This window comes from Nipponia nippon, unplaced genomic scaffold (genome assembly GCF_047370975.1).
Source record: "Nipponia nippon isolate SJK-2023a ecotype South Korea unplaced genomic scaffold, ASM4737097v1 scaffold_7, whole genome shotgun sequence".
In the NCBI taxonomy this organism is placed as follows: Eukaryota; Metazoa; Chordata; class Aves; order Pelecaniformes; family Threskiornithidae; genus Nipponia; species Nipponia nippon.
In genome coordinates, this window is record NW_028262391.1 from 54,154,858 (window position 1) to 54,181,238 (window position 26,381).

The 26,381-nt window shown below is 42.5% G+C and overlaps 1 protein-coding gene and 1 non-coding gene across 6 annotated transcripts in view; both read left to right on the forward strand.

Annotated features, from left to right (window-relative positions):
* AP1G1 (adaptor related protein complex 1 subunit gamma 1) overlaps positions 1 to 26,381 on the forward strand; it is a 54,054-nt gene that overhangs the window by 12,517 nt on the left and 15,156 nt on the right. For 3 of the 5 annotated variants that reach the window (XM_087740905.1, XM_087740908.1, XM_087740907.1), the window contains exons 2-12: positions 5,222 to 5,425; positions 9,538 to 9,662; positions 12,230 to 12,371; positions 13,654 to 13,750; positions 16,079 to 16,155; positions 20,096 to 20,191; positions 20,697 to 20,777; positions 21,027 to 21,125; positions 21,511 to 21,566; positions 22,456 to 22,569; positions 26,134 to 26,274. In XM_087740905.1, the coding sequence (XP_087597031.1) occupies positions 5,225 to 5,425; positions 9,538 to 9,662; positions 12,230 to 12,371; positions 13,654 to 13,750; positions 16,079 to 16,155; positions 20,096 to 20,191; positions 20,697 to 20,777; positions 21,027 to 21,125; positions 21,511 to 21,566; positions 22,456 to 22,569; positions 26,134 to 26,274 (1,229 nt within the window). In that variant the 5' untranslated portion in view covers positions 5,222 to 5,224. Of the gene's footprint in view, positions 1 to 1,763; positions 4,796 to 5,221; positions 5,426 to 9,537; positions 9,663 to 12,229; positions 12,372 to 13,099; positions 13,121 to 13,653; positions 13,751 to 16,078; positions 16,156 to 20,095; positions 20,192 to 20,696; positions 20,778 to 21,026; positions 21,126 to 21,510; positions 21,567 to 22,455; positions 22,570 to 26,133; positions 26,275 to 26,381 lie in introns of those variants that run through there. The other 2 variants (XM_087740906.1, XM_087740909.1) reach the window with 2 other exon arrangements.
* LOC148051087 (small nucleolar RNA SNORD71) lies at positions 23,941 to 24,027 on the forward strand. Its single transcript, XR_015700827.1, has one exon. It is a non-coding gene; the product is annotated as a small nucleolar RNA SNORD71 (small nucleolar RNA).

A 26,381-nucleotide genomic window follows, 5' to 3' on the forward strand; every position in this document is an offset into this window, starting at 1 on the left:
ACTTCCTAGGTAGACAGGCCTTGTGCCTTAAGTTTTATTCGGAGTTTCAGCTCTGAAGGCAGGCTCTAAGGATAGGCTTATGCAAACAAGTTTTTGGGATATGTAGTAGGGTGTAATTAGCAGCAAGTTAACAAGTCTCCAGTGATAGCACACAGTTAATCTGTGTTTGTCCCTTTTTACTAGGAGTAAATTACCGCAGCGTAAAGCAACACAACCAGACAACAGCTAGGAAACAACTAGTATGTGCTATATTGGAACTCTAGCTTGGACTAATTAACTCTTGCCCAGTTACCTTAATTTTACAAGCCATTTAAATCCATGTTTTTAGTTGCTTTCCTTTTTTTTTTTTAATAGTTCTAAGTTGCTCATCCTGAAATTTCCCAAGCAAGCTATGCATCAGAGGCTTTTTGCAGGATTTTAGAAAAGTATTTTGTTCTCTTAAGGTAGGAAAAGTATTTTATTATGTGTGGATAGGGGGGATGCAGCGGGAAATGAATAAAATTAAACTACCTTTTCTTTGAAAAGCTTTGAAACCTTCCTGTTTCTGGCTGACTTCCAGTATGAGTGCTGGGGAGTTGTCCTCTTATTCTGAGGATGTGTATTTTGTTGCACTGGTGTAAATAGTCTTCCAATTTGGCCGAATAATGTTTGCAAAAACGATTTGTACGTGCTCCTTTGAGACTTACACTTCGGCGTCCGAAATCTCCAGAGACTCTGTACAATAGGAGCGTCTCAATGTACTGCTCCTAATGCTCTGCAGGGTTTTCATGTTCTGCTTGCCGTGATCCTACAACCTTAACTTGCTGCTGAAAGACCACAGTTCTGCCGCTATCACTTGTACTGTTAGCTGAAGAGCAGAGGTCTGTGGTAAGGGTTTAAAGACTCCTCTAACTAAAGGCTTCCCCATACGCATGTAGATACGATGCTGTGTGAGGAAGATCTTTTCAGCGTAGGAGCATTACAAGCTGCATTAAAAGAACATGACTGCCACATTCAAAGGCCTTATTTATTGCATGTTCAAATACTGTTCTGGAGACGGATTTCTTACTTCCCCTTGACCATTTCTGTGATGCTTGTTAGTGCAGCATCTGAATGCATAGGTAAACATTAATTTATTCATATCACAGTAATGTGAGGAAGTGTTATAAATTCATATGGAGGGGTAAGGTAAGACTGAGGGTTAATGTGTCCAATAATCTTGATCCTACCCGTGTTGGTATTTTGGGGCACAGTTTCCTTATGCACAAAGAACATCGCTACTCTTCCATTTTCAGAATTGAATGCTTTGTGTCTCTGTAAATTCAGACTTTCTATGTATGAAGATGGGGAACTGGTATATGAGGAGTCTACATGGTTTGACCAAAGAAACTTAGTGTTATGTATGAATGCTGTAGGAGACCAGATTTATAATCCAGACCTATAGAGCTGCATTCAGCTGTCTTACTGTGAGGCCACCTTTACTCATTTTACGTGCATCTCTCTCTGCTTTTCCCCTGCTAGCTCTGTATGCTTCCCAGCCTGTCAGTTCTGTGGTGTCATGCAAGCCAGTTAGTGCAGCATCTGAATGCACGTCATCTTCTGATATGGCAGTGCTTAAAACGTATGACACACCGTTTTGGGAGGACGGTGACCCAGACAAAATCTGTAGCAGACTGCCACGGCAACTTTTTACAAGTTGGCGCGACATTATCTGTTATCAGAATGGCTTAGTTATAGTCGCAGTCTAACGTGGACGAAAGATGACTGTAGAGATGCTTGCATCATTTGATCTCGCAGAAAGTCAAAAGTTTGCTTTGGTGAGCGTGAACTAAAAAGTTCAACTGCTGAACATAATTCTGAAGTTCGGCTTTTGTTTTAAGAGCCATTTTCCTCTTGAGGAATACTCGGAAGACTAAATTGTTCTCTAGTTCAGGTGGCTCCATCAGTATTCCATCTGGTGAAGTGAAACTACTTGGAGTTCATGTGGAATACACTTTTCTTGCACACTCTTTTTTGTACCAGTGCCACCAGACAGTAATGTGACAGGATCATCGAATCACAGAATGGTTTAGGTTGGAAGGGACCTTAAGATCATCTAGTCCAACCCCCCTGCCATGGGCAGAGACACCTTCCACCAGACCAGGTTGCTCAAAGCCCCATCCAACCTGGCCTTGAACACTTCCAGGGATGGGGCATCCACAGCTTCTCTGGGCAACTTGGTTCAGTGCCTCACCGCCCTCACAGTGAAGAGTTTCTTCCTTCTATCTAGTCTCAATCCACCCTCTTTCAGTTTAAAGCCATTGCCCCTTGTCCTGTCGCTACATGCCCTTGTAAAAAGTCCCTCTCCAGCTTTCTTGTAGGCCCCCTTTGGGTACTGGAAGGCTGCTATAAGATCTCCCCAGAGCCTTCTCTTCTCCAGGCTGAACAACCCCAATTCTCTCAGCCTTTCCTCACAGGAGAGGTGCTCTAGCCCTCGGATCGTCTTTGTGGCCCTCCTCTGGACCCGCTGCAACAGGTCCATGTCCTCCTTATGTTGGGAGCCCCAGAGCTGGACGCAGTGCTCCGGGTGGGGTCTCACGAGAGCAGAGTAGAGGGGGAGAATCCCCTTCCTCAGCCTTGCTGGCCATGCTTCTTTTGATGCAGCCCAGGATATGGGTGGCTTTCTGGGCTGCAAGTGCACATTGCTGGGTCATGTTGAGCTGCTCATCAACCAGCACCCCCAAGTCCTTCTTCTCAGGGCTGCTCTCAATCCATTCTCTGCTCAGCCTGTATTTGGGATTGCCCCGACCTGTGTGCAGGACCTTGCACTTGGCCTTGTTGAGCTTCATGAGGTTCGCACGGGCCCACTTCTCAAGCCTGTCCAGGTCCCTCTGGATGGCATCCCTTCCCTCCAGTGTGTTGACCACACCACACAGCTTGGTGTCGTCGGCAAACTTGCTGAGGGTGCACTCAATCCCACTGTCCGTGTCACCGACAAAGATGTTGAACAGTGCTGGTCCCAATACTGACCCCTGAGGAACACCACTCATCACCGGTCTCCACTTGGACGTCAAGCCATTGACCGCAACTCTTTGAGTGCAACCATCCAGCCAATTCCTTATCTACCAAATGGTCCATCTGTCAAATCCGTGTCTCTCCAGTTTAGAGACAAGGATGTCATGCGGGACAGTGTCAGATGCTTTGCACAGGTCCAGGTAGATGACATCAGTTGCTCTTCCCTTATCCTCCAACACTGTAACCCTGTCATAGAAGGCCACCAAGTTTGTCAGGCACAATTTGCCCTTAGTGAAGCCATGTTGGCTGTCACCAGTCACCTCTCTGTCCTCCATGTGCCTTAGCATAGTTTTCAGGAGGATCTGCTCCATGATCTTGCTGGGCACAGAGGCGAGACTGACTGGCCTGTAGTTCCCTGGGTCTTCCTTTTTTCCCTTTTTAAAAACGGGCGTTATGTGTCCCCTTTTCCAGTCAGTGGGAACTTCACCTGACTGTCACGACTTCTCAAATACAATGGATAGTGGCTTAGTAACTTCATCCACCAGTTCCCTCGGGACCCACAGATGCATCTCATCAGGTCCCATGGACTTGTGCACCTTCAGGTTCCTTAGTCTTCCTTTTATCACCAGCGTACCTATAGAAGCTTTTCTTGTTGCCCTTGATGTCCCTGGACAGATGTAATTCTATCAGGGCTTTGTTTTCCTAACCTGATCCTTGGCTGCTCGGACAATTTCTCTGTATCCCTCCCAGGCTGCCTGTCCTTGCTTCCATCCTCTGTAGGCTTCCTTTTTGTGTTTGAGTTTGTCCAGGAGCTCCGTGTTCATCCATGCAGGCCTCCTGGTGTTTTTCCCTGACTTCCTCTTTGTTGGAATGCATTGCTTCTGAGCTTGGAGGAGGTGATCCTTGAATATTAACCATCTTTCTTGGGCCCCTCTTCCCTCCAGGGTTTTATCCCATGGTACTCTACCAAGCAGATCCCTGAAGAGGCCAAAGTCTGCTCTCCTGAAATCCAGGGCAGTGAGCTTGCTGTGCGCCCTCCTCGGCGCCCTAAGGATCTTGAGCTCCACAATTCCATGGTCACTGCAGCCAAGGCTACCCTCGAGCTTCGCATTCCCCACCAGCCCGTCCTTGTTGGTGAGAACAAGGCCCAGCATAGCACCTCTCCTCATTGGCTCCTCTGTCACTTGGAGAATGAAGTTATCATCAACGCATTCCAGGAACCTCCTGGATTGCTTATGCCCTGCTGTGTTGTCCCTCCAACAGATATCAGGGTGGTTGAAGTCTCCCATGAGGACCAGGGCTTGTGAACGTGAGGCTGCTCTTATCTGTCTATAGAGGGCGTCATCCGCTCAGTCTTCCTGGTCGGGTGGCCCCCACTCTAATGTCACCTGTCCCTGCCCTGCCTTTAAGCCTGACCCATAAGCTCTCGGTCAGCTCCTCATCCATCCCCAGGCGGAGCTCCATGCACTCCAGCTGGTCATTGACATGGAGGGCGACAGCCCCTCCTCATCTCCCCTGCCTGTCCTTCCTAAAGAGCCTGTACCTTTCCATTCCAACGCTCCAGTCATAGGAGCAATCCCACTATGTCTCTGTGATGCCAATAAGATCATGGATCGGCGGGTGCGTGCATGTCTAACTCCTCTTGTTTATTCCTCATGCTATGTACGTTTGCATAGAGGCATTTAAGTTGGGCTCCTGATGAAGCTGACTTACTGGCTGGAGTGGCTGGAATTCCTTTGTGCTGCTCTTCAGGTGCTCTCCTGCTGACCTGTGATCCTTCTCCAGGCTCTGGGCATCTATTGCTGGCACTGGCATCCAACTGGTAGGAGTGCGAGGGACTGAGGTTCCCCTCCCCCGGCAACTTCAGCTTAGGATTGTTTGTTTTAGAAGGATTGTTTTGTTTGGTGTATAATAAAGGGAAGGTATCGACTTGATTTATTTATTTACTTTTAAAAGAAGATTCTCTGAAATATCTGCACAGCTGGGTTTCATGTTATGTTCACCTGACAGCTAGCTCAAAGCTTAGTCATTCCTGTTTCTAATGTTCTGGAAAAGCAAATGTGAGGTACAATTAATTCCTCTGGTTTTCAAGTTTACTTTTAATCATACTACTGAAGCAGTCTACATTTTCTTGATTCTTCTACTTATATAATTGTAGGGTGAGAAAGAAAAAAATATGTGAAAGTATGAGACCATTATGAAGCCTTTAGGTACAGTACAAGGTTTACAGATCTCTTTCTCCTCACAGAGGATGCCAGCCCCCATCAGACTGCGGGAGTTGATCCGGACCATCCGGACAGCAAGAACCCAGGCAGAAGAGCGTGAGATGATCCAAAAGGAATGTGCTGCTATCCGGTCATCCTTCCGAGAGGAAGATAACACATACCGATGCAGAAATGTGGCAAAGCTGCTGTATATGCACATGCTGGGATACCCTGCACATTTTGGACAGGTAGGTCAGAGTCCAACGCTTGCTGTGCTATGTGCATATGCCAGTCTGCTTTGTGTGTTTTGAGCACATTGACTTGTTCAGAGCATTCCTAGCTGCACTTTTGCTGTCTGCTCTTGGGGATGTTTTGAGGTCCGCCTTCACATATGTTCTGAACCTACATTAGTTAGTTTTGACTTTGTTAGTGAGATCTGCTGTGCATATTTTGTTATGAAACTTAGGGTTAGTCTGGTTTTGCCAGACTGACTGCTCCTTACCACCCATGTTTCTGCAGAGCAGTAGTTCTTAAACCACAGTCCAGTACATACGGATATTTCTAGATGGGTTCAAAACAGGACTTTGGAGTTCTGTGTCTGATGGAAAAGACCAGATGCTTCAAAGGAGGTTCTATACCCTTTTCCTTCTAAAGCAATCTATTCCAGGCAGATAAGAGCTGGTCTGTTCCCAGCAGTAAGAAATTGGTGTTCCTTATCCCCATCTTAATGAGGTGACTTGGAGAATGCTGGTACGAGTTTTCCATCCTTGGCTTATTTTTGACACAGGTAGATTGTGGGAAAAGGAGACAGGAAGGTGGGAGTTCTTGATCTACAAGATGTTCTTCAGGTTGAGTGTTGCTTAGTCTTTGGGGCATAGTCTGTTTTGCTTAGAAGTCACTAAGTGTCCTGTTAGTAGTAATCTAACCTAGGCCTTCCATAAAGCTAAATAAAAAGTCAGTCAAATTGTTGTATCCCTTCGAGTAGCTTCAGCTCTTGGGAGTCTATCTGTTCATGATTGGATTTACCAATCCTGACATGTCTCACTGAAACAGTAAACTCGAACCACTTGAAATCAAATTCCAAATAGCCCTAGTGTTAGGGAGTGAGTCTGGGCTGTGTTATTGCATATAAAGTTCATCATCTTACTTCTCCATCATTGGATTCTTCTTGCATAACGAGTTGTTGCAGAAGAGCAAGTGAATTTGTGTATTATCCTGTTCTTAACGCTTCACATAGCCAGGCTCCCTGGTCCAAGAGCGAAACTTCCTGTCACAAAAATTAAGGCTAAGTATCTAAGAGCTGCAAGAAGAATGAAAAGTGTTACAGATAAGTGTAAGATCTAGAATTTCTACATTTGACCTATGTTAGGAACATGTTTAAATTTTATTTGGATTATTTTATCTTGGTACTCAAGTATTTAATCCCATATATGGAAGATTAGACCAGATATCTAATAGTTTTTCAGTTTCTGCTTTGGTCGGTAATGGTAAATTACCTCTTCACTCTCAGTGGAAGAAGGATAAAACAAATTATTCAATAACTATTATTGCTGAGGTTGCTACATCTCAAACAGAAGCATCTATGCTGACTCTTTTGGGAACAGAGTACTTCATTTGATGGCCTTGGTTCTCATGTAGTTCATCAGCTGCGCTTTCAGGAAGGTATAGAGCCTGAGGCTGAGAAGGGATTTTAACAAGCATTCGCCAAGTGAGTAAGTTGCAGACCTTTGCATGTCCTCAATGCTTAGAACTGGAAGGAATCTTTCGAAGTGTTAAATGTTGTGTAGGTAGAGTATAGTTTGCATGAGTTGGGGACCTGTTGAAGACACGCTGTTCCAGCAGTGGAGTCTTCTAGACAGACGGTCCAGCATTGTAGACAGGCAGTTTCTGGGAGTGACAGGATAAATACGCAGGAAATGCGTTTTGGTGAAAAACAGAAGAGAGCCCCAGGCTGTGTTAGACCGTCTCTCTTAAAGATGTAAGCTAGATTAAAGATTTCAGCTAGCAGTGTGGACGGGGTAACCAACAATAAAAGAGAATTTAGAGAAGGCGTCAGAAGTAGTGGATGGTTGATCTACTTCTTTCCAAGCCAGGGATCCTCAGCTTTGGTCCAGGATATCTTGTACAGAAATATGAGCATCAACACCATAGTGCACACTGAGATGCACTGGTTGGCAAGCTGTCTCCTGGGCATGTGCAAAGCCCATTTTGCAAGTTTAGAAGGTGTCAGGCAGCCTGGGCAAATGATCACATAACTTTTATTATTATTGTCATTATTTCTACTTGCTTAAAAAAAACCCAGTTGGAAGAGTGACTGTGTCAGTAAAAACTTGGGTAAGTTGTAGTCTGGCTATGTGCCTGTATCATATCCAGCTTTACTAATGTATGTTCCAGTACTGATGTAGCAGATTTTAATTGTTCCTTTGAATGTAATGGCTATAATGGTATCAAGATTTCTTCCACTAATTAGACCTAGCAAGAGCTTCAGCTGATCATGTTTCTCAGTATTGCTGTGCATGAAGCTAGTTTGCATGTATTTGTATTCAAGTGAAACAAGAACTCATTAGCCTTTCATGGGGTAAATTTCAATAACATCTTTCAAATTCAAAAGTACTGGAAATATATCTTACAGCGTCTGTTGCAGTCATTAGTTTCCTTCTGCTTTTTCTTAGTTGTTCGTCTTCTGCCTTTGTTGGCTCTTACACTGTAGCTTAGATGTCATCAATTCTACATTGCATTTTTGCAGAGGGTTGTATAAGAAAGTATCTTGTAAACCTGGGGAAGAGAGTTGGTTCAGAGGTGCATTATTCTCTTACAGAAAGCACTGGAAAGATAAGATGTCGATATCTAGTGTTCTGTACCTTATCCCTGGTTGATCTGGCCCATTTGTGCAAGTTCAGTTATCCTTGTGGATGACTGATCTTATTGTTCAGAGGTGTTTCTTTCTTCTAGATTTTCAGCCCCTTTAAACCTAGCAAACTGAAATTGCTTTCTTTCAAGCTTTTTCTTATCAGTGTGTCACCCTGCACTAGCTGGGTGTTCATATGTGACACCTTCTTGCGTAGCCGAGTTGTATGTTCTGATGCCGTGCAGTTGTGAGAACTCGTCAGTGGCGAGGCCATAGCACTTACTTTCTCTGGCACTTCAACTTTAATTTTCTTACTGGTATCCTGTACAACTTTACCCTCCTGATGTGCGCGTGCTTCTTGCATCTCACCTGTGTCTGTTGCCCTGTTCAAGTTTCCCTATAGCTAGGGACCATGAAAAACTTTCCACAGCACCCTGTATTTTTGCCTGTGCATGCCCCCGTTACTTCCTTTAAAATGGATCTGTTGCAAGCTTTGTCTGACCCCTCCTTAAAACCATTGTGTATGCTTACTTGCTGCCCCAGCTAATTTGTAAAACAGACTTATGGGATGTGTTTGTGAGGGATAGGTCTCTTACCTCTTTTGAGAAGCCATTTCTGCTACTTCCTGTCTGGAAAGCAGAGATTGATTATGCCTGGTTAGTTACCTGGTAGAGAAAAATATTGCAGTGCGTAGAAATGTCGGGATATCTCTGCCATTGATGTCTCTTTTTGCAGTAAGAAAGTGTTAAGTTGAAAAACGGGTTAGCAATTAAATTCTTAATCAGCTGAGGGCAAGTGGCAGCTATGCATGTTACCTTAGGGATCTCCCTTCTGCTGTTGAACACAGTTGACCTTTCTACATGGTGAAAGGGAAGCTTGTAGTGGCTACAATGCGTATGATTTTAGTCAAACTTCAGGTGTTCAAATAGAGATTATGGAGCAGCACAAAAACTTAACTGTCTCTGTATCTAAGGTTTACCTAGCTAGCAAGTTAGTTACAGATCATAATAAACAAAAACTGGTTTTGACAGCTTCACTTACAGAGCGTTGGTCCTCCCTTTGGTAGGTAGATGGACCCATTTAAGCCTGGTTCAGAAGTATCCAGTGCATATCGAACATGGCACATGATCTAGATTTCCAGATCTTTACTATTTTGTTTTTAATGACGGATCTGTTGTCTCTATAAATATGTTACCTTTTACTTTTGTGATCTGACATAAATGCACATATCTGGTATATCTGAAGTCATGGAAGGCCAACAGTGTCTGGCTACTTCAAGATGCAGGAGGTGCTAATGACTTTCTTGATGGCTTGCTGGGAGCTTTGGGCAGGTCATTTAACCTTTCTTTTTCCACATCACCAAAATGGGAATAAAATATACTTTAAAAAATGCATTCTGAGAGACCTAAATGAGTAAACATCAAAACTCAGTCTGTTTCTCCTCTAGCTAAGTAGTTTAAGCTAATTCTGTCTTTTTATTTTTTCTTTTTTTTTTTTCCTTTTTTTTTCCAGTTGGAGTGCCTCAAGCTCATTGCCTCTCAGAAATTCACAGACAAGCGCATTGGGTATTTAGGTGCCATGTTGCTGCTGGATGAGAGACAGGATGTCCATCTTCTTATGACCAATTGCATCAAGAAGTAAGGGTACCACCTCTCTCTCCATCAACACATGCTTTGAGGTTTCAGGATATGAAAGTACACTCCTGACAGTGATATTTTGAGTGCTTTATTTTTTTTTTCCCTTGTGTTAGAAAACTGGTATCTTCAATTTATTGTATGCTGTTGACCGTACAAGACTGTTCTAGTATTGTACTGTATTGGATGATCCTGTCTGGCTTCCTTAGAGGGAAGAGACTATAAAATTGCATTGGTCCTGAAGAGGTGTATGTGGCAAACAACACTTCATGTAACTACTGTTACAGAGTGATAGTACATGTTTCTGGAGGTCATGTTAAGATAAATGAAATCAGGAGGATGAAATGACCACAGTAAGCAGCTCAGCCAGTGCAGAAGACCTCTAATTGTTGTAAAGAACTCTTACCCATTTCTGTAAATGAGTTATCTTCCAGCCTGCAGTAGGAAAGAGCCAGGCGAGCAGTAATGCGGCATCAATAAAGGTCCATGCACCTTTTAAATATGATTGAATCAGGATGTTTTTATAACACTGTTAAAACTTTATAGGCTGAACTGGCCATGATGTGTCACAGTCATATATATTGCTGCAGCCATGTTGTCCTGTGTTTACTTGCCTTCTTCTGACGAGCTCTGAAGAGTCGTCTGACTCCAAGGATGAAGGCTGTGTATCTTGCTTTCTTTTCAAGGTTGGCCTAATGGTCCTGATGAATGGTTTTCCTTGGAAGCAAGGCAGCAACTTGGGATGTGTGGTCTGCTTGGCATCTTGCTGAAATCAGACAAGAGAGGATGGGAAACAATCTTTTTTTTTTTTTTATTACTTTTTTTCTCTCAGCAAAATGGTGTTAAACTGGGACTGTTTCACATTTAGTTCAGTAGCTGATGATTGGTGCATTTCCAGTAACACTCCTTTTCAAGATGGATGGGAGCAGGAGTGGAACAACTGGGTTCTAGCTGATTTATCCAAATGCCTGCTTGGTTGTGTGCGGTGTATCTGTTTTTATTATTATTTACTTTTAGAATATAAGCCTCCCAGATATTAGCAAGTAAATTATTGATCTTCAGTTAGACTGTGGCCTCAAAGTGCTTGGAAAGAAACTTGACAAAACCGCAGGCCTGAGGATCTGCTAACTTTGGACCTGGTGTCCAGGAGAGAAGAGACGTTTGGCTCAAGATTTTTCATTGAAATGTCATACCTGTGAGGCTCTTCCATTAGAACCGGGCTGCTACGTTAACACCTCTTTTGAGTGTTTATGCTAAAATGAATTTGTGTGGTAAGGGTGTAGTGAGTTTGAACTGGAAATGGGTCAGACTGAAAGCTGAGCAAAACTGGTGGACAGCTTCCCACCATCTCAGTGGGTTGTTTATTGCTTTCTCCTTTGGCTTCTGCATCTACTGCTTTGTCTTGCTTTTATCTAGACATTAAGGTATTTGATTTATGGCATTGTCTTTCATTATCTTATAGCAAGACCTAGATTTTTGATACAAAAAAAGCGAGCACCCTTGTAAAGCACATACTTGCTATACACACAGCTTTATATAGCTGCCAAAAATTTGTTAAAGGAAGGAAACAAAAAACCAACCCATTTATTAGTGGCATGTGCTGTCTGTTCCTTCGTCTGCATGTTGCCATAGCTGCTTGATGTTACAACCAGAATACTGTCTCTTGCTTTTCTGCATGTTGTGCGCATTTGGTTACGTACCACTCGTTTCCCCTGCTCTCCCATCACGCGGTCCCCAGCTCCCCTTGCCTCCCAAACCAGGAACCATATTTTTTATGTTCTTGAACATTGAATCCTGGATACTGTGGTGACATGAGTACCAAGTAGTCTGATGGAAAAGCAGTGTAGAAATCAGTTTTAAAGGCTGTTGGAATTGCCATGCGGAAGCTATATTGTCTTGCACTTAATGTGACGTTGGTAGCTGGCCTCAGGAACAGCATCTACTGTTAGGTGGTTTAACTTCCTACTGACCGCTTTTTGCAACTTCCTTAGGCATATGAATAGTTAGGATTGCTAAAAAAAGCTTCTGTATGGATTATTTTCAAGGTGTGCGAGTGGCGGGGTTTGTGGCTTTTACTCAGGATAGAGGGTATTTTTACATAGATTTTTGTATGCTGTTTTGTTTGTAAATGCAAAAGCTAAAGCCTATCCTAGAGCATGTTTAAACTAGGACAACCCACAGAGTCACTGCAGGACTGTACTTCATGTTAGGTTCTTTTCTGCATGCAAATTCCAAAATACAACATTTTGTCTTTACTTCAGAAGTTTAATGGAATTTTGTGTAGTCTTCCTCCTTCTCAGCTCAATCCCTAGATACCCACGTGATAGGTTCAACCAAGTATTTTATCTTTATAATTGAGGATTCTAAGTAGAAGTATCGCAAACCCTGTGGCACATGCACTCAAAGCTGCTGTTGCTCCTAAGTCATGCTCCCAAATAGCTGAGAATCTGGAGAGTTCTTCTGGGCCACGTGTGCAGCTGTTTAGATGACTGTAGATATAGATGCCTTTTCTTGTGTGTTCAGGTTCTCTGTGTGCATGCTGATTGGCTTTTTTTTGTTCTCCTTTACAGTGACCTTAATCACAGCACGCAATATGTGCAGGGGCTGGCACTCTGCACTCTTGGCTGCATGGGCTCCTCAGAAATGTGCAGAGACCTTGCAGGAGAGGTGGAAAAGCTCCTCAAAACTTCCAACTCCTATCTTAGGAAGAAGGTACTTCAGGGAACTTTTGAATACTTTGTTATGGATTAACACTCAAGATTGATCGGATACCTTGCTAATATCTGGAATACTAGATGGCTTGGATCACACTGGCTGAGCATTTTCCCAGTGTGCAAGACAGATAGAGGTCAAAATTCCTTGTCTGTGTATAGCAGGAGTGTGTGTAAGCCTCTAAAAGACAAGCCTCCAACAGGTGAGGCAGTTGTTGCTAATTAGATGCTCTCTACCTTAAGGTTATCGATGGTAACGCCTGCCCGTTCACAGACACTAACCCCAAAACTTCTAGTTATCAGTTTTATTTCTGTATCTTCTCAGATAAGTCCAGAGAAACTTTGATCATTAACAGTGCAGGCCGATATCTGAAGATTTGAATCTATTTGATCTCTTCTGTTGATGATGATGATGGTAGTATGTGGGATAGAAAGGTTAAGGGCTTGAAACGGGCAAGCAATTACAAATTGTCTCGTTTCCATAGCAAGTGTGCTGTAGCATCTGCAAAGTGTAATCACCCTTGTTCTTTTAAATTTATTTCATTGTTAAGTCTTGGGGAGGGAGGGAAGCAGTGAGATTTAGGAAGAGATGCATTGTTCCTTCTTTGTCTAGTGCTGGATCTAGAGAGAGATTGGAGAGAAAGCAATGTTAGGAGGTATTGCTGTATTCTGGGAAGAGGCCCTCAGTGCACTTGATTCTCAAGCAGCTGCAAAGAATAGTGTCTCCTGTTGCTTCTGCACCTAGAAGAAGTAGGCAATTTTTTTTTTTTTGCAGTATACTTTTGTTTTTCATAGGGACCACCAACTGCAGGAGGAAGTTATTTTGTGGGGAAGGAGATGATATTCAAGGGAAAGAAAATGAGCCATAAATTTGACATAAATTTCATTAATTGCTTCCAATGCATTATCCCCTCCCTAGCAACAGGAAGACAGACTGAAGTAGCCCTATTAAAGGCAGAGCTGCTTTGCAGTTACTACCGCTTCTGAATTGAATAATGTAAAAATGAACCATTGCTAGTGGGAGTATTACTTTTGTAGCTCAGTGCTTTTTTTTTTTTTTTCCCCCCCCCCCCTTCCCTCCTCACTCGTGGTAGTTTTATTGAACTCTTCTCTGTGGCGCTGTTTAGTATCACTTGTAGCAGAGAGATGGAAAAATGTACCATAAACTTTCCAGGCCTTTCTATATCATGAAATTTGTGATAGTTCCCACTGTGCTAGATGTTCTCAAAACATGTATCATTGTCATTACAGTATGTACTAACAGGCCTGTTTTTCCTATACAGGCAGCATTGTGCGCTGTTCATGTCATTAGAAAGGTGCCTGAACTCATGGAGATGTTCCTGCCAGCCACCAAAAACTTGCTGAATGAGAAGAACCATGGTAATATCCAAGACGCTACTTAGCAAGGCTATGCTATTCTTTACAGGATGGCACACTTGCTACCTAAGCCTTTTGTTTGGAAGGAACTTCTGAGGTGTATTTGTATGATTTGTTTCTTCCCATTTCTATGCAGTGAAAGCAGATGTCATTCAGAAGGAAGGGATGTGTATGACTGCTAGTCAGCAGGACTTTTACATGGCATAGGTGACAAAAGGAACTCTTTCACTGTTTGTTTTTTTTTTCATACACTTCAGAGTGGGTAGAATGGGAAAGTTTATGATTTTTATTCGATCCACCACCTAAAGGGACTCTAAAGTACTCTTTTTAGGGTTTTGTTTTTTTCTTCCATTAGCATAGCACTATAGGATTCTCTGACATCATTTTAGCAGGCATTCCCAGGACTGAGATGCCTCCATCGCTATCAGGCAAGAGTCTTTCTTCAGTGCTGTTTTTCATCAGAACTACATCATAAACCAGATTCTCACTTTAATGGTCTTTTGCAAGATTATTCTGTTTTAATGCACTTCCTTGCACAATTGCTTCTAGAAAATTATTTAAAGATAAATACTAATATTAACACCTTGACTAATTTGTATCAAGCCTAGCGCTCGCTTCCTGAAGTCTTAATCCTGTGGCACATCTGCAATGAGCATGTGCCTTAAGAAAACAGGTGGGTGTACTAGGAGTTTTACAGTAGGTGTTTGCAGTGCTGAAAACCCGTTACAGGGAGAAGTTCCGTCTCAGTACAGGGTAGTTGTAAGTGCCAACAGTACTAACAGGCTGCAGTAACTTCCTGAGAAGCTATTGTTTCCGGGAGTTTTTTTGGTGTTTGGTTTTGGTTTTTTTTTTTCCTTCTGCATGTGTTGTAAACCTTTGAGGTACAGGACAGTTTGCGGGTGGAATGTCGTTCGTGTGTGTGGAGCTAGTATACCCTGATGTAAAACGTGATGAGCAGAACATTTACATCAGATACTGCTTCAAACAGGCAGTGATCTGTAAGAGTCTTTGTCAGTAAGTGAAGCCTACATGATCCAACTTGGTAGCGTGAGATCCTCTGTCTTATGCAACCCTGAAAAGCTGAGAGCTGTTCTGTTCCCTCTTTAAAGATGGGAATGCTCCTCTTCAAGTCTTGGCCAAGCAGAGAATTGAGTCTAAGTCCACCTGGATTCAAGAACCAGATCATCCTTCCTGCTTTCCTCATCCTTAAAAATCATCTCCTTTCCAGCAGTCTTAGCCATGGGCTTTGTGTTGAGCTTTCTCTGAAGCAGAATATATATGAAACCCTCTTAGCAGCCTCTTGGGAGGTCTCAGTGACAAGTAAGCAGTGTCAGTGTTAAGAAAACTGTGACACAAGCTTTACAGATAGATATTTATGTACTTCAAAACAGATTTTGGATAGAACCTGCAATAGGTCGGAAAGCTGCATAGCTTGTGGAATATAAATGTCATCTCTGTAGAAAACATTGATTATTAAGCAGGCTTCTAGTCTCTTTCTGAGTCAGGAGCTCTTCAGTACAGACTTAACAGCTACAGAAAATTAACTGAAAAAGCATCTGAGAAGGATTGCTGTGTTACAGCTGAATGCAGATGTAAAATAATGCTCATTGCTGAAGCTTCGTGCTCTACAAGGTTATATCTCACTAACAAGTTATCTGGCGTTGACAGCTAGTTGAATGGTTTGTAGCTGACATGCCTTTACTAGCCGTTTTCAGAGAGGCTTTGGCTGGGTTTCGTTAAGGCAGGGCACACAGCAGCTGGCTGCCAATGCGCAGACACTGGCTTGACCAAGCAGTCTGCTATAGTCTTTCTCTAGACTGAGTTCTGAGACCTTCTGAGGAAGGCCCAATTCAGGTCACATAAGGTTGGCTAGGTACCCAAATCGGAAGAGAAAATCAGGAAGCGTGATGAACCCAACACCTACAATGCAATTAATGCACATTGTCCTTCTAAACTCTTTTATGTTTGTGTGGAATCATAGAATTGTAGAATGGGTTGGGTTGGAAGGGACCTTAGAGATCATCTAGTCCAACCATGTCTGTTACCATCTGACTGTGTATTTAGTATGCATGGTTCTGCAGACAAAGTCCAATTTCTCTCCTCCTTTGGCCTTTAGTTGCAGCTTTAAGACACGAGCACATTGCTGTCTGCTTTCTCTTGGGCACAGCTGCAAGTGCAAATATATTTTGGGGTAGATATGTTGGACTCGAGGGATTTTTTTTTTTTTTTTTTCATGATTTCCTGTTGTTTCCTTATGATCTTTGTCACATGCCTGGAGCCAATGAAATTATGTTAAATGTAGATACTTTTTTCTCCCCTCCTCACCTTTAGGTGTTCTTCACACATCGGTTGTCCTCCTCACAGAGATGTGTGAGAGAAGCCCAGACATGCTTGCACACTTTAGAAAGGTAAGTGTGAACTGGTAATATTGCAGAGTTAATATTCATGGCTTTTTTTGTGGCGAGTTGGGTTTTTTTTGCTTTTGGGGGGGGGGGTGGGGTGTGGTGTTGTGTTTTTTTACCTATGTGTCCTCTTAGTCTCCCTAGTGAAAGCAGTGTGCACATCTTTTATTAAAAGAATTTAATGATACTGTCTGCTTGTTATCAACATATAAAAAAAAAATATAAATTTGGGAATTTTCTGTGTATCTAGCCCTAATCTCCTTCAATAAGTGGGTAAGTTACAGAACATCAGTCTTAAGACTGTGCAGTATGAAACTCATCCTAAAGTTAGATTTAAAGTGTCCACTTCGATGTTCCCTTAGTGTTTTTTCCACTCTTCGTAGCTAATTGCATAGTGACATTGGGATCACAAGTGTATTAAACATAAAGAGGCAAAGATGAAAAACTGAGGCTTATACCAACATGCCTTAACCACAGCTGCACAATTTTATAAACGCAGCTCAAAAATACCAATGGAAGTTAGATAGATACTTCATCGCTGGTGCATGCTGTATTACATCATTTTCCATTGTAACTTAAGGGTTTGAGAGTCAATGTCACTCTTCCTCCTCTGGTTAGGATTGTTTGCTTTTCCTCTCCCCTCCCCTCCCAAACTTCCTTACGCTGTTTGCTCGAACTTGCTGGGCAGTGTTACTGCCCTATGAAAGACTACCAATAGAAGGGCATCTGAAAATTGCATTGATTATGTCATTCTGACTTCTTGGTCAAAGGAGGAGAAATTGAACAAAGCTGGTAGAACAGAACTGGCCATTTGCTCCTGTGAAAAGTCTTAAAGGTGCTTATTTATTTGCATGCCCAGTTTACTGTTCTTCCTTCGCTTGTCTGTATCATTAGGGATTTCAAACAGTACATCCTTTGGTGCATTTTGGCATGCATCTTCCCTTGCCCTGATTGTATATGTCAAAGCAGGAGTGAAAGTGGGACTAGGGTCGTCTTGAAGGTAGCCATCCCTGCTCCTAACTGCTCAGTTAAGATGATAGTCATGGGAAAAGAGAGAAGAGCTGAGCCCACAAAATTTGGGTACTAGGTGCATTCTTTTCTAGCTATGTCTTGTAGTTGTTTATGCTGTGAATGGTATAACATCGATCTGTCCCTAATGCCGGCTTCGTCTGTTTTGTCCCTTTTGTTTGTTTGGAATCCTGCTGTGTGTTAGAATGAAAAGGTAAGAGTTAATTCTTCTAGATGGTGCATGCTTGCATTGAATCTGTAGATGTTTGCCTCTTGTGAGGCAGTGCCTCTTAATGCCACATTTGTGATTGATGCCACGTGCTTAGATCAATTGTACTTGTCTAATGCTTTTTGTGTGCTGGTCTGGTCTTGTCACTAAACCTCTACACCCATGGCAGCCCTGAATCTCAGTTGTGGCCTTGTCCAAACAGGAGCCTGCTTTCCTCAAGTGCGCTCTCATTTGAGGAATGCTTTAGGGAATTTTGTTGCGCTTATGCAAACTGTAGCCCTGGGCTTTCTTCTTATCACAAACTGGGCTTTGTGTTTTGCCTGAATCATGGGGCAACTTCGGGTGATTCCCAGAAGGGAGCAGGAGAGACAGTTACTTCGCCGCCTCTAAGTGGGCTTACTGTGCTGCAAGGAGCTACTGAGTACAGCTGCATTGCTGATATTTTTCATGGGTGTAATTTGACTACAGAAGATGGGGGGGGGGGTGGCCCTCAACCGATCTCCATGGCTGTAATGTTTCCCTTTGTTTGTCCTGTCCTCAGTCCTGATAACTCTTGCATGTTAGAAGGCAAAGAAGAATGTTAATCGGGGTTCCAGGAATGCTCCAGCAGGTCACTGCACTTTGTTACTCTGTCTTGAGGGAAGATGTCGCAGCATCCTTTGGTTTCCTCTTTAAGGCAGATAATAGGAAATTCATGGTTCCTCTTGTTTCTGTGTTTTATGAAATGCACGTTTTCAGAGGAGTATGTAATTGCTGAAGAGCGAAGGTAGGAATAAAAAGAGATGATAGGGAAAGTCAGCTGGTTTTCTTCTTGCGCTGTACCACAAGCGTACAGGACTTTAGTCCAGAAAACATTGCCTGCTTAGTATGCCCACGTGCAGCTGTTGTGCTCTATAAGTCACACGTTGCTTTTGGCACCTTCTGCTACTGTCCTGAATCTGAAGCCCCACCTTGTTTTGATGTTGTCAGAAGTGGCAACTTTACTATAAGCAATCTCTGATCTGGTAAAAATTTTGTGAGTGTGCAATCCCTGACTCATAGTAGGCATACATGAATGCAGGAGCAGCCCATCTCAAGGATGGGAAAATTTGTTAAGGGTGAATTGTTGGAAGGGTTTTGTAGAGAACATTTTGATAAACTGTAATTGTCATGCATGGAGTTGAGAGAAAGAATGATGCTGTCCTGGTGCTAGCCATGCTTCAGGAATGAAAAATGCACTTAGTGCAGCCGCTGTAAGACCTCTGTCTAGTTTGTCACCTCATCTCCAGCTAGTGTCTGGATTACTTTAATAGTACCAGCACTGAGTGGGATAGAAGAAACTGTCCGTGGAAGTAATAAAGCTTGTAGAGATCTACAACTCTACGTCATCCACCAGGAGTGTTTTTTCTCTTACAGTTCTATGAAAATTAGTCCAGTTTCTGTCTTTCAACCTTAAGATTTTTCATAGGATGTGTTGGAAATGAGCTTCCATTTCATCCCTGAGACTATTTTGTTACTCATAGCTGCTATGAAGGTTTTTGGAGATAAATAGTAAGTTTTTTATAGCTTATCTGCTTTAGTGATTGGCTTATTTGCCACGTTCTGCCCTAAACTGATTACTTGCTCTGCACGTGTGAGATACTATGGAGAAATTCTATTACGGTCCCTCAGAGTTGCCCTGACAGATGAAGTGCATCGCTAGAGATGCCTAAGATGGAGGGAGTGGAACCAAACTTTTGCAAATAGGTAGCATTTCTTCAAAGCTGTGCACAAGTCTTGAAGGATAATTCCTATGGGTAGATGTCTACTGGGAGACCAGTGCCATCAACATCTGAGGAATCTGAACTGCTTCTGAAAGTTTTTTAGCCTGCACAGTTGGAAAGAAACTTTAAAATATGAACAGTGTAAGTTGATATGACTTTGTGCTCCCGAATCGGGCATAGTAGCAGTGCTTCCATCAGTTTCTCTGCTATTATGCAGAACCCTGCTAACAGCAGCGAAGCAAAGAATTTGGTCAGTTTAGTGTGGCTGCTCTTGCTGAGAAGTTTGGGAGGAAGAGGAGGAGAGCTCTGGGGCCACTTGCAGGGAAGAAGTTGTCTAACAATCGAGCCCTGGGTGAAGGCTGGAGGGAAACCCATTCTCCACCCTATTTGGAAACTCTTGAAGGGAACGCAGATCACAAAGCTTTTCTTCCTACAAGATAAGTTGGATGCAGTGTCAAACTTGAAGGAATTCTTAATAATTTAATCACAGCAGTTTAATCATTAGTAATTTAATCGTAGCAATTCTTAATAATTTAATCATTTTAATCAAAGATCAAAACGCTTGGCTATGCCTGATACTTCCATGGAGATGTATGCTAAAAACGAGTCAGGAGCTGATGTAAAGCCCCCAAGTGAAGTCCTGGAATTATACCATTTTAATAGTCCCAGCACATCCCCTTTTCATGAAGAGAGGAATTTAAGCTCGTATTTCCTCTCAGGTCTCGACTGCCAAGCTCTGGTAGATACAATGTGGTGCTCAGGTCCCAGCCTAACTGCTTCTAGTTGTGCCCTGGCTAAGCTGTAGGCATTCATATAACATCAGCTCTAGATGTGCAGGTTGAACGTTGTGGAAGAATCCGTAGACTGACTTGCTTTCAAATACAAGATTTGTTCTTGGACCTGTACTTCAAAGCTGCGGGGGCAGGGGAGGAACAACGCCCTAATAGGACAACTCTCTTCTTCACAGCTTGTTCCCCAATTAGTTCGTATCCTGAAGAACCTTATTATGTCTGGATATTCACCAGAGCATGATGTGTCTGGGATCAGTGACCCCTTTTTGCAGGTAAGAACTGATGCAAACAATGATTGATAGCTTTAATTCTAGTACTGCGTTTTGAGACTGAGGTGTGATGAGGTGGTTACCTCAGGGCAGCTGTGTTGATTGTAAGATTTTGTGTCTTTGTTAGAGCTGATAGTGCAAATGCTCTTCATCTACCTTAGTGAAAGACACCTGCCTTAGTTCAACAGCAGTTGTAGTGCCTTCTCATATTATGTGGAGTTGTGACAAAAGGGAGAAGCAGCAGCACGTGTTGGTCTTGCAAGGCTGTGCCTGGTGGGTAGTGGGGGTACTCTTAACAGTTTTAGCTAGCGGGAAGAAAATGAGCACAGCATAAGCCTGTTCTTGTTGGTAAAGGTCTTATTAAGGATAAGCATTTTGCTTCGGAACGGAAATGAGCAGCTTGTTTTGCTTCTTTGCCACTCCTCAGGAAGTGTACTGGGCGTTTCATGGCCCCCATGTAAAACGCTGCCATCCAGTGAGATTTTCTTTGCTTTATTTTGTCAAATAGGTACGAATCCTGCGGTTACTAAGAATTTTAGGGCGAAATGATGACGATTCTAGTGAAGCAATGAATGATATACTTGCACAGGTGAGGTCTGCAACGTTGATGAGCAACTTAAACTTTCTCTTTTGGTTTCTTAATAATTTGGATTCAGCAGCGCTGGTGAGGATGCAGCGGGTTGCTGTGCTGGGTTGAATTTCGCTGCACGAGACACGTGTTCGTAGGTGTGATGCTTGTTGCTGGGGATTGGTTAGTTTCACTGCCTGTTCTGCGGAACAGCACAAAGGGGGATCTGTTTTGGATGTGTTGTCGCTTACTTTTGTTTCTTTTCTCCAGGTTGCCACTAATACAGAAACAAGTAAAAACGTGGGAAATGCCATTCTCTATGAAACTGTGCTGACTATTATGGACATAAAGTCTGAGAGTGGACTGAGAGTAAGTTGCCTTTGCTATGGCCTTTTTTTTTACCCCCCTAGGCTTGTAGTAGAGTAATTTGCATAGAGGGCATGAAGCAAAGTCATTTCACCCAAACGTAGCTCTGCGGTTAGCTCTAGATAAGGCTGTAGCCTCTTCAGAAAGTGGTGCTTGTGTTTTTTAAAAAATAACAAAAATAAAAAAGCAAAACTTCCTGCCGACTGTGTTCCCTTGAGTGCAGGAGAGAGCATGTGCTGTGTTTGTCTTAGGTTTTCCTCTGCTTAGTCAGCTTCTGGCCAAGAACCACAATGGTAGCTTTGACTTGTAGCCTTTAAAATCATCTTGAAACAATGAAGATGACCAGCAGCCTTTTTTGATCACTGACCTTCCCTAACTCTTTCTGCAGGTGTTAGCCATTAACATCCTAGGCCGTTTCTTATTAAACAACGACAAAAATATTAGGTAAGTTGTATGAAGTGTGTTTTGGCAACACCCAGTTTAAAACTTGTGAGAAGCAATTACACAAAGACTATGCTGAAGTAGAGCTTTCCAGGAGACCATATTGGGAAGTACTGTTGTTGGGGTTAGTATGACTGTCTAGCTTTCTTCTTTCTTGGTGCATTCTTTTCTCTGTGAAAATCCTAACTGCGCCCCTCCCCATCTTAGTTGATGAGTCTGGGTGTATAATCTAATTCTTAACATGGGATTTCTTAATCTAGTCAAGTGTTTTTTCCAATAACCTGTGAATCTCCTGTCTTGTCACCACAGACCAGTTGGGACATTCAAATCAGAGTTGGCATTGGAGATCTGGCAAATTAGGCAAAGACCGTGGTGGTGGTGTGGTTTTTTTTTTTTTTTCCTGTTTGTGTGCTGTTGGCAACAAGGAAGTTGTGCTTTGGTCACTATGAATCTGAACATGGAATTGCTGCAACTGCTGTACTTAGGTCCCATTTCTAGGTATTTTGATTCCAAATCATGGTATAGGTAGAAGACTCTAGCCTTGGGAATTGCAACTCACACTAATTTGAGTGTATGATCTGTGGAGGTCTAATCTTTAATTGTCTTGTCTTTTCAAAATCTTTGTGAAGACTGGACAACTGACACGAGCCCAGGAATTGGGACAGGTGCTTGTCCAGGCAGCGGGATGTTGTCAGGCATGTTACGGTTTAGTATGGTAACTCACTTCTGAAGATAGACCAGGCAGTCCCCTGGAAGATTTCCATTCGATACTGAGTACAAGAAAACCCTGTTCTGTTGCAAAATAAGACTAAGTTTTGGGGGGTGTGAGTGTCTGCGCATAGAAATTAAATGCCTACTGTCAACTATTTATTACCATATGTCCTTATCCCAGATATGTAGCTTTGACGTCATTGTTGAAAACTGTGCAGACGGACCATAATGCAGTACAGCGGCATAGAAGCACTATTGTGGACTGCCTGAAGGATCTGGATGTCTCCATTAAAAGGTAAGTGAAGTATCAGTGAAATAGACTCTCAAGGTTGACAGCCTATGGCAGGTGAGCAGGGCACAGGGGAAAATGACAGTCATCTTGGGGGTCTGTGAGGGAGACTAGTATGGTTCATACTTCAAAGAAGGTAATGAAGATGTGCAGCCACCTTCTTTGGGAGGCTGCTTTTACATTTTATTCATCTTGGATTGGAAAAAAAAGATTTTTTTCTGTTTGCCTGAATTTTTCCAAAATGGAGTCGATGGAGATCAGATTGTGTGCTCACAACAAGATGGAAAGCCTCCATAAAGTATGATCCTAATCAAAGCTACTCTGACATGCTCTGTATTGCTTTTCTTTCCCAGACAAACAGGCAGAGCTATGTTGTCTTGAAGCAGTGTTAAGCTGTATGAATAATGTATTCTAGATTAAATTTGATTAGGCAGTGGTAGAATTCAGACTTACTTGATTGTTCAAATAACTTGCTAACGAACCACGTCCTGTTATGCATTCTTGGTGTTCATTTGTCCTTTGAATAGCGGTATGTTGATACTTCTCTGGGCAGTGGGAGAGCTTGCAACCTTCTCACCCCAGGAAGACTTTTTTTCAGATACTCAGTCTAAACTTCTTCCTCTGTTTCTTCTCATTACTTCAGTTATGTTTCTTTTACTCATGATAGTAACTTTCTCCTCTTTCTCTCAGACACTCATAGATACTCTTGAATTGTTTGATCCCACTTTTGCCCAACCTGTATGGAATGCTGCTCTTCTAAATTGAGTCCTTCAGCCTGTCAGTTGCTTGCTCTTTCTTTCAGAGCGCTCTTCCTCATCGTTGTTATTCTTATAACTGGTGGTCAGAGCTCAGTGCAGCGTATGACATGTCAGTGATGGGGACAGTTGCATCCCTGTTGCTTCTTGCAGAATCTGTCTGCTGCAGGCCAGAATTTCATTCAGCTCTCGTCACATCATGAATATACTTTCAAAATTGCTCAGCCTGTTTTTTCCGTGTTGTCAAACTGATTAGATCCTCGTTCTGATAGGCATTCTTCAAATTTATGCCCATCTTTGAATCAGATCTAGATTTTTAACAGTCTAATATGTACAGAATAGGAAAGAAATTGGATCTGTCTCGCTTCTGAAACTTAAACTGTTATGTAATGGGTAGCATGTAATCTATTTTTACAGTTGCAATCTACCCCAAAACACAAATTTGTATTTCTGTGCTGAGCAAGTCAGGCTGCTGTTGCTCTTCAGTGCCAGAGCCAGCATGCGGCTAGGTTGTAGAATAGCAAAGCCCCATCTAGGTTTTGCATAGAAGGCAACAAAAGCATTTTATTGGTGCCTGCTAGGAAAACATAGGTATGCTGCAAACAACAGAGCTTCATGTCTGAGTGCTGTTGGAGGATGAAGCCTTTGAGTGATCCATCAGCAGAGCATGATGTTGCCATGCTGACACTCGTGCTGCTGACAATGCACTGTCGTCATTGAAGCAATGTATTGACTGGATGTCGGAGTCCCCAGGTAGCAAGTTTCACGGGCTGGGACTTGAGGGAAAGACGTGATACCTGGTTTTAGTTATCTGAAGCATGCCCTGTTCTCATCATCTTTTAACCATTGCAGTGTATCTTTGGTCCATGTAGTATAATTCAGAATGTCTTCGGCATTTAATTAAAGTCTTTTTGTCTGCTTAATATGATCAAACTACGTGATTAGGAACTTTGTGGCAGAAATGAGCCGTGTAATATGATTGAAGGTAAGCAATATGTGTTGAGATAAATGCCTGGTATTAATATTGCAGAGTACCTCTGTGCACCTGCACTATTAATATATCTGCTGTAATGTGACTGAAAAGTTAAACATAAACATGGAAAATTTGTAACCCAGTAGGGTTAGGTGTAAGGAGTTGGAAACTACTTGGAGGGATGAAAACAGTTCTAATAATGGTATAGGTCTTCAACCAACCACAGGTCTAGATGATAAAAGGTAACAATTCAGTTATCTATTTCCACCCTAATTCTGAACGCCTCTGTTTTCTAGGTCCCTGGGTATTAGTTGGGTAAAAAGCAAAAAACCACATTTACAGTTCATAATTCTGTAGAAATCCTTCTTAAAACAATAATAACTAGGGAGATGTTGAGAAGCAGTGCTGTGTAGATGTTTTCAGATTCTTGAGAACAAATAGCTTGTGTGCGATACCATTGGATTGGGTAATGTGCCTGGTCTAAGTTGTTGATGTTTCATGAGCATTGGGAAAATACTAAGCGATCAGAAAAAATAACTGTGTCCATGTAGCGGTAGGTTGGCAAGCTTGACACTGGAGCAAGACGGAATCAGTGGGACTGCTCGTGGGTTTGCTGCCAGTATACGTACGAAAGGAAGACAGCATAACTCATGCATCTCAACACTATCATTTTAATGAAAATTGCTGAGTTAAACACACATTGAAGTCTGATCTATTTGAAGAAAGTATATATTACAAAATAGACTTTAGGCCTTGTGGCATAATTTTGGACATAATCTGTTGCACAACAAGCAGTACAAAATCACTGTACACATGAAGTAGTTCAGCAACTATCCAGATGATTTCAAAAGATAACTGAAATGGGGGAGGAAGTTTTTGATGTGCTATGAGGATCTTTCTTGACTTCAGTAGGCACTCTCAGTTACAGGCAGAGAATAAAGTTCCTGATAGTATGAAGAGGAGGCAACTTGGAGGTTTGGGTTCTGGATTACACCAAATGCTCAATTTTAAAGAATAGTCGGGGGTTTTTTAGTGAGAGTGTTTTAACGCATTGTTTTAATGCATTTTAACATAACTAATTGCCAACGTTGTACAAAAATCAATCGCATTTGAAGATATAGTCTTCATTCAAAAAATGTCAGAAGAATGGGAGAGCTGTGCTAGAATCAACTACAGAAGCTTCGAGTAGAAGGACTGAGGACTAGCCTCACGGCTCTTGATGTATACAACAAGGGATAGCGAAGAGCCAGTACTCTCTCCAGTTGTGGTGTCAACTTCGGGGGAGGGGGAGGAATGGGTTCTGAAAAGAGCACCAAGGTAATTTTGGGTTCTAGAAATCTTACATGGTCTATCCGACACGATACAATAAAGCTTATCAGTTAGTATTTTAAATCTCTACTGTTTTTCAGTCTCTAATATATGGAGATCGAAACAGGTCTCTTCTGGATCCCTGAAGCTGGAGAAAGCGTCTTGTAGCATGGATTACTTATTGCACTTGTGTGTCAGAAATGACCAGCATGTGATTACAAATACTTGGGCAGTCAGACCTTAACGCTGGTGGACTCTGGTTGCTGAAAGATATTTCTAGCCTTTAGGACATCTGGATAGGTGTTTCTAGAACACCCCATACCCCCACTCCCCCATAGGTTTTTTCAGGGTGGGTATTTATTGTCTGCCCATGGACAGGAAAATATTGGTACGTTTAATGTGGAAGGCTCTTCTTGCAGGATTAATAAATATTGCTCTCTTCATAATTAAAAAGTAAGTGCATTTGAGTGGGGGGAAAAAAAACCCAAACCACTAGGTGAAGATACTTTATTGGTTTTCTGTCTCTTGCCCTAGGCGTGCAATGGAACTCAGTTTTGCTCTTGTTAATGGGAACAATGTCCGTGGAATGATGAAGGAGTTGCTGTATTTCCTAGATTCCTGTGAACCGGAGTTCAAGGCAGACTGCGCATCTGGAATATTTCTTGCAGCTGAGAAGTATGGGATCAATTTACTTGCTATTAGTTTTTTGTACATCCTCGGAACTGTGAGCATTTTGTGTGTTGTTCCTTCCCCTCCTCACCCCCCAAGAGAGAATATGTTGG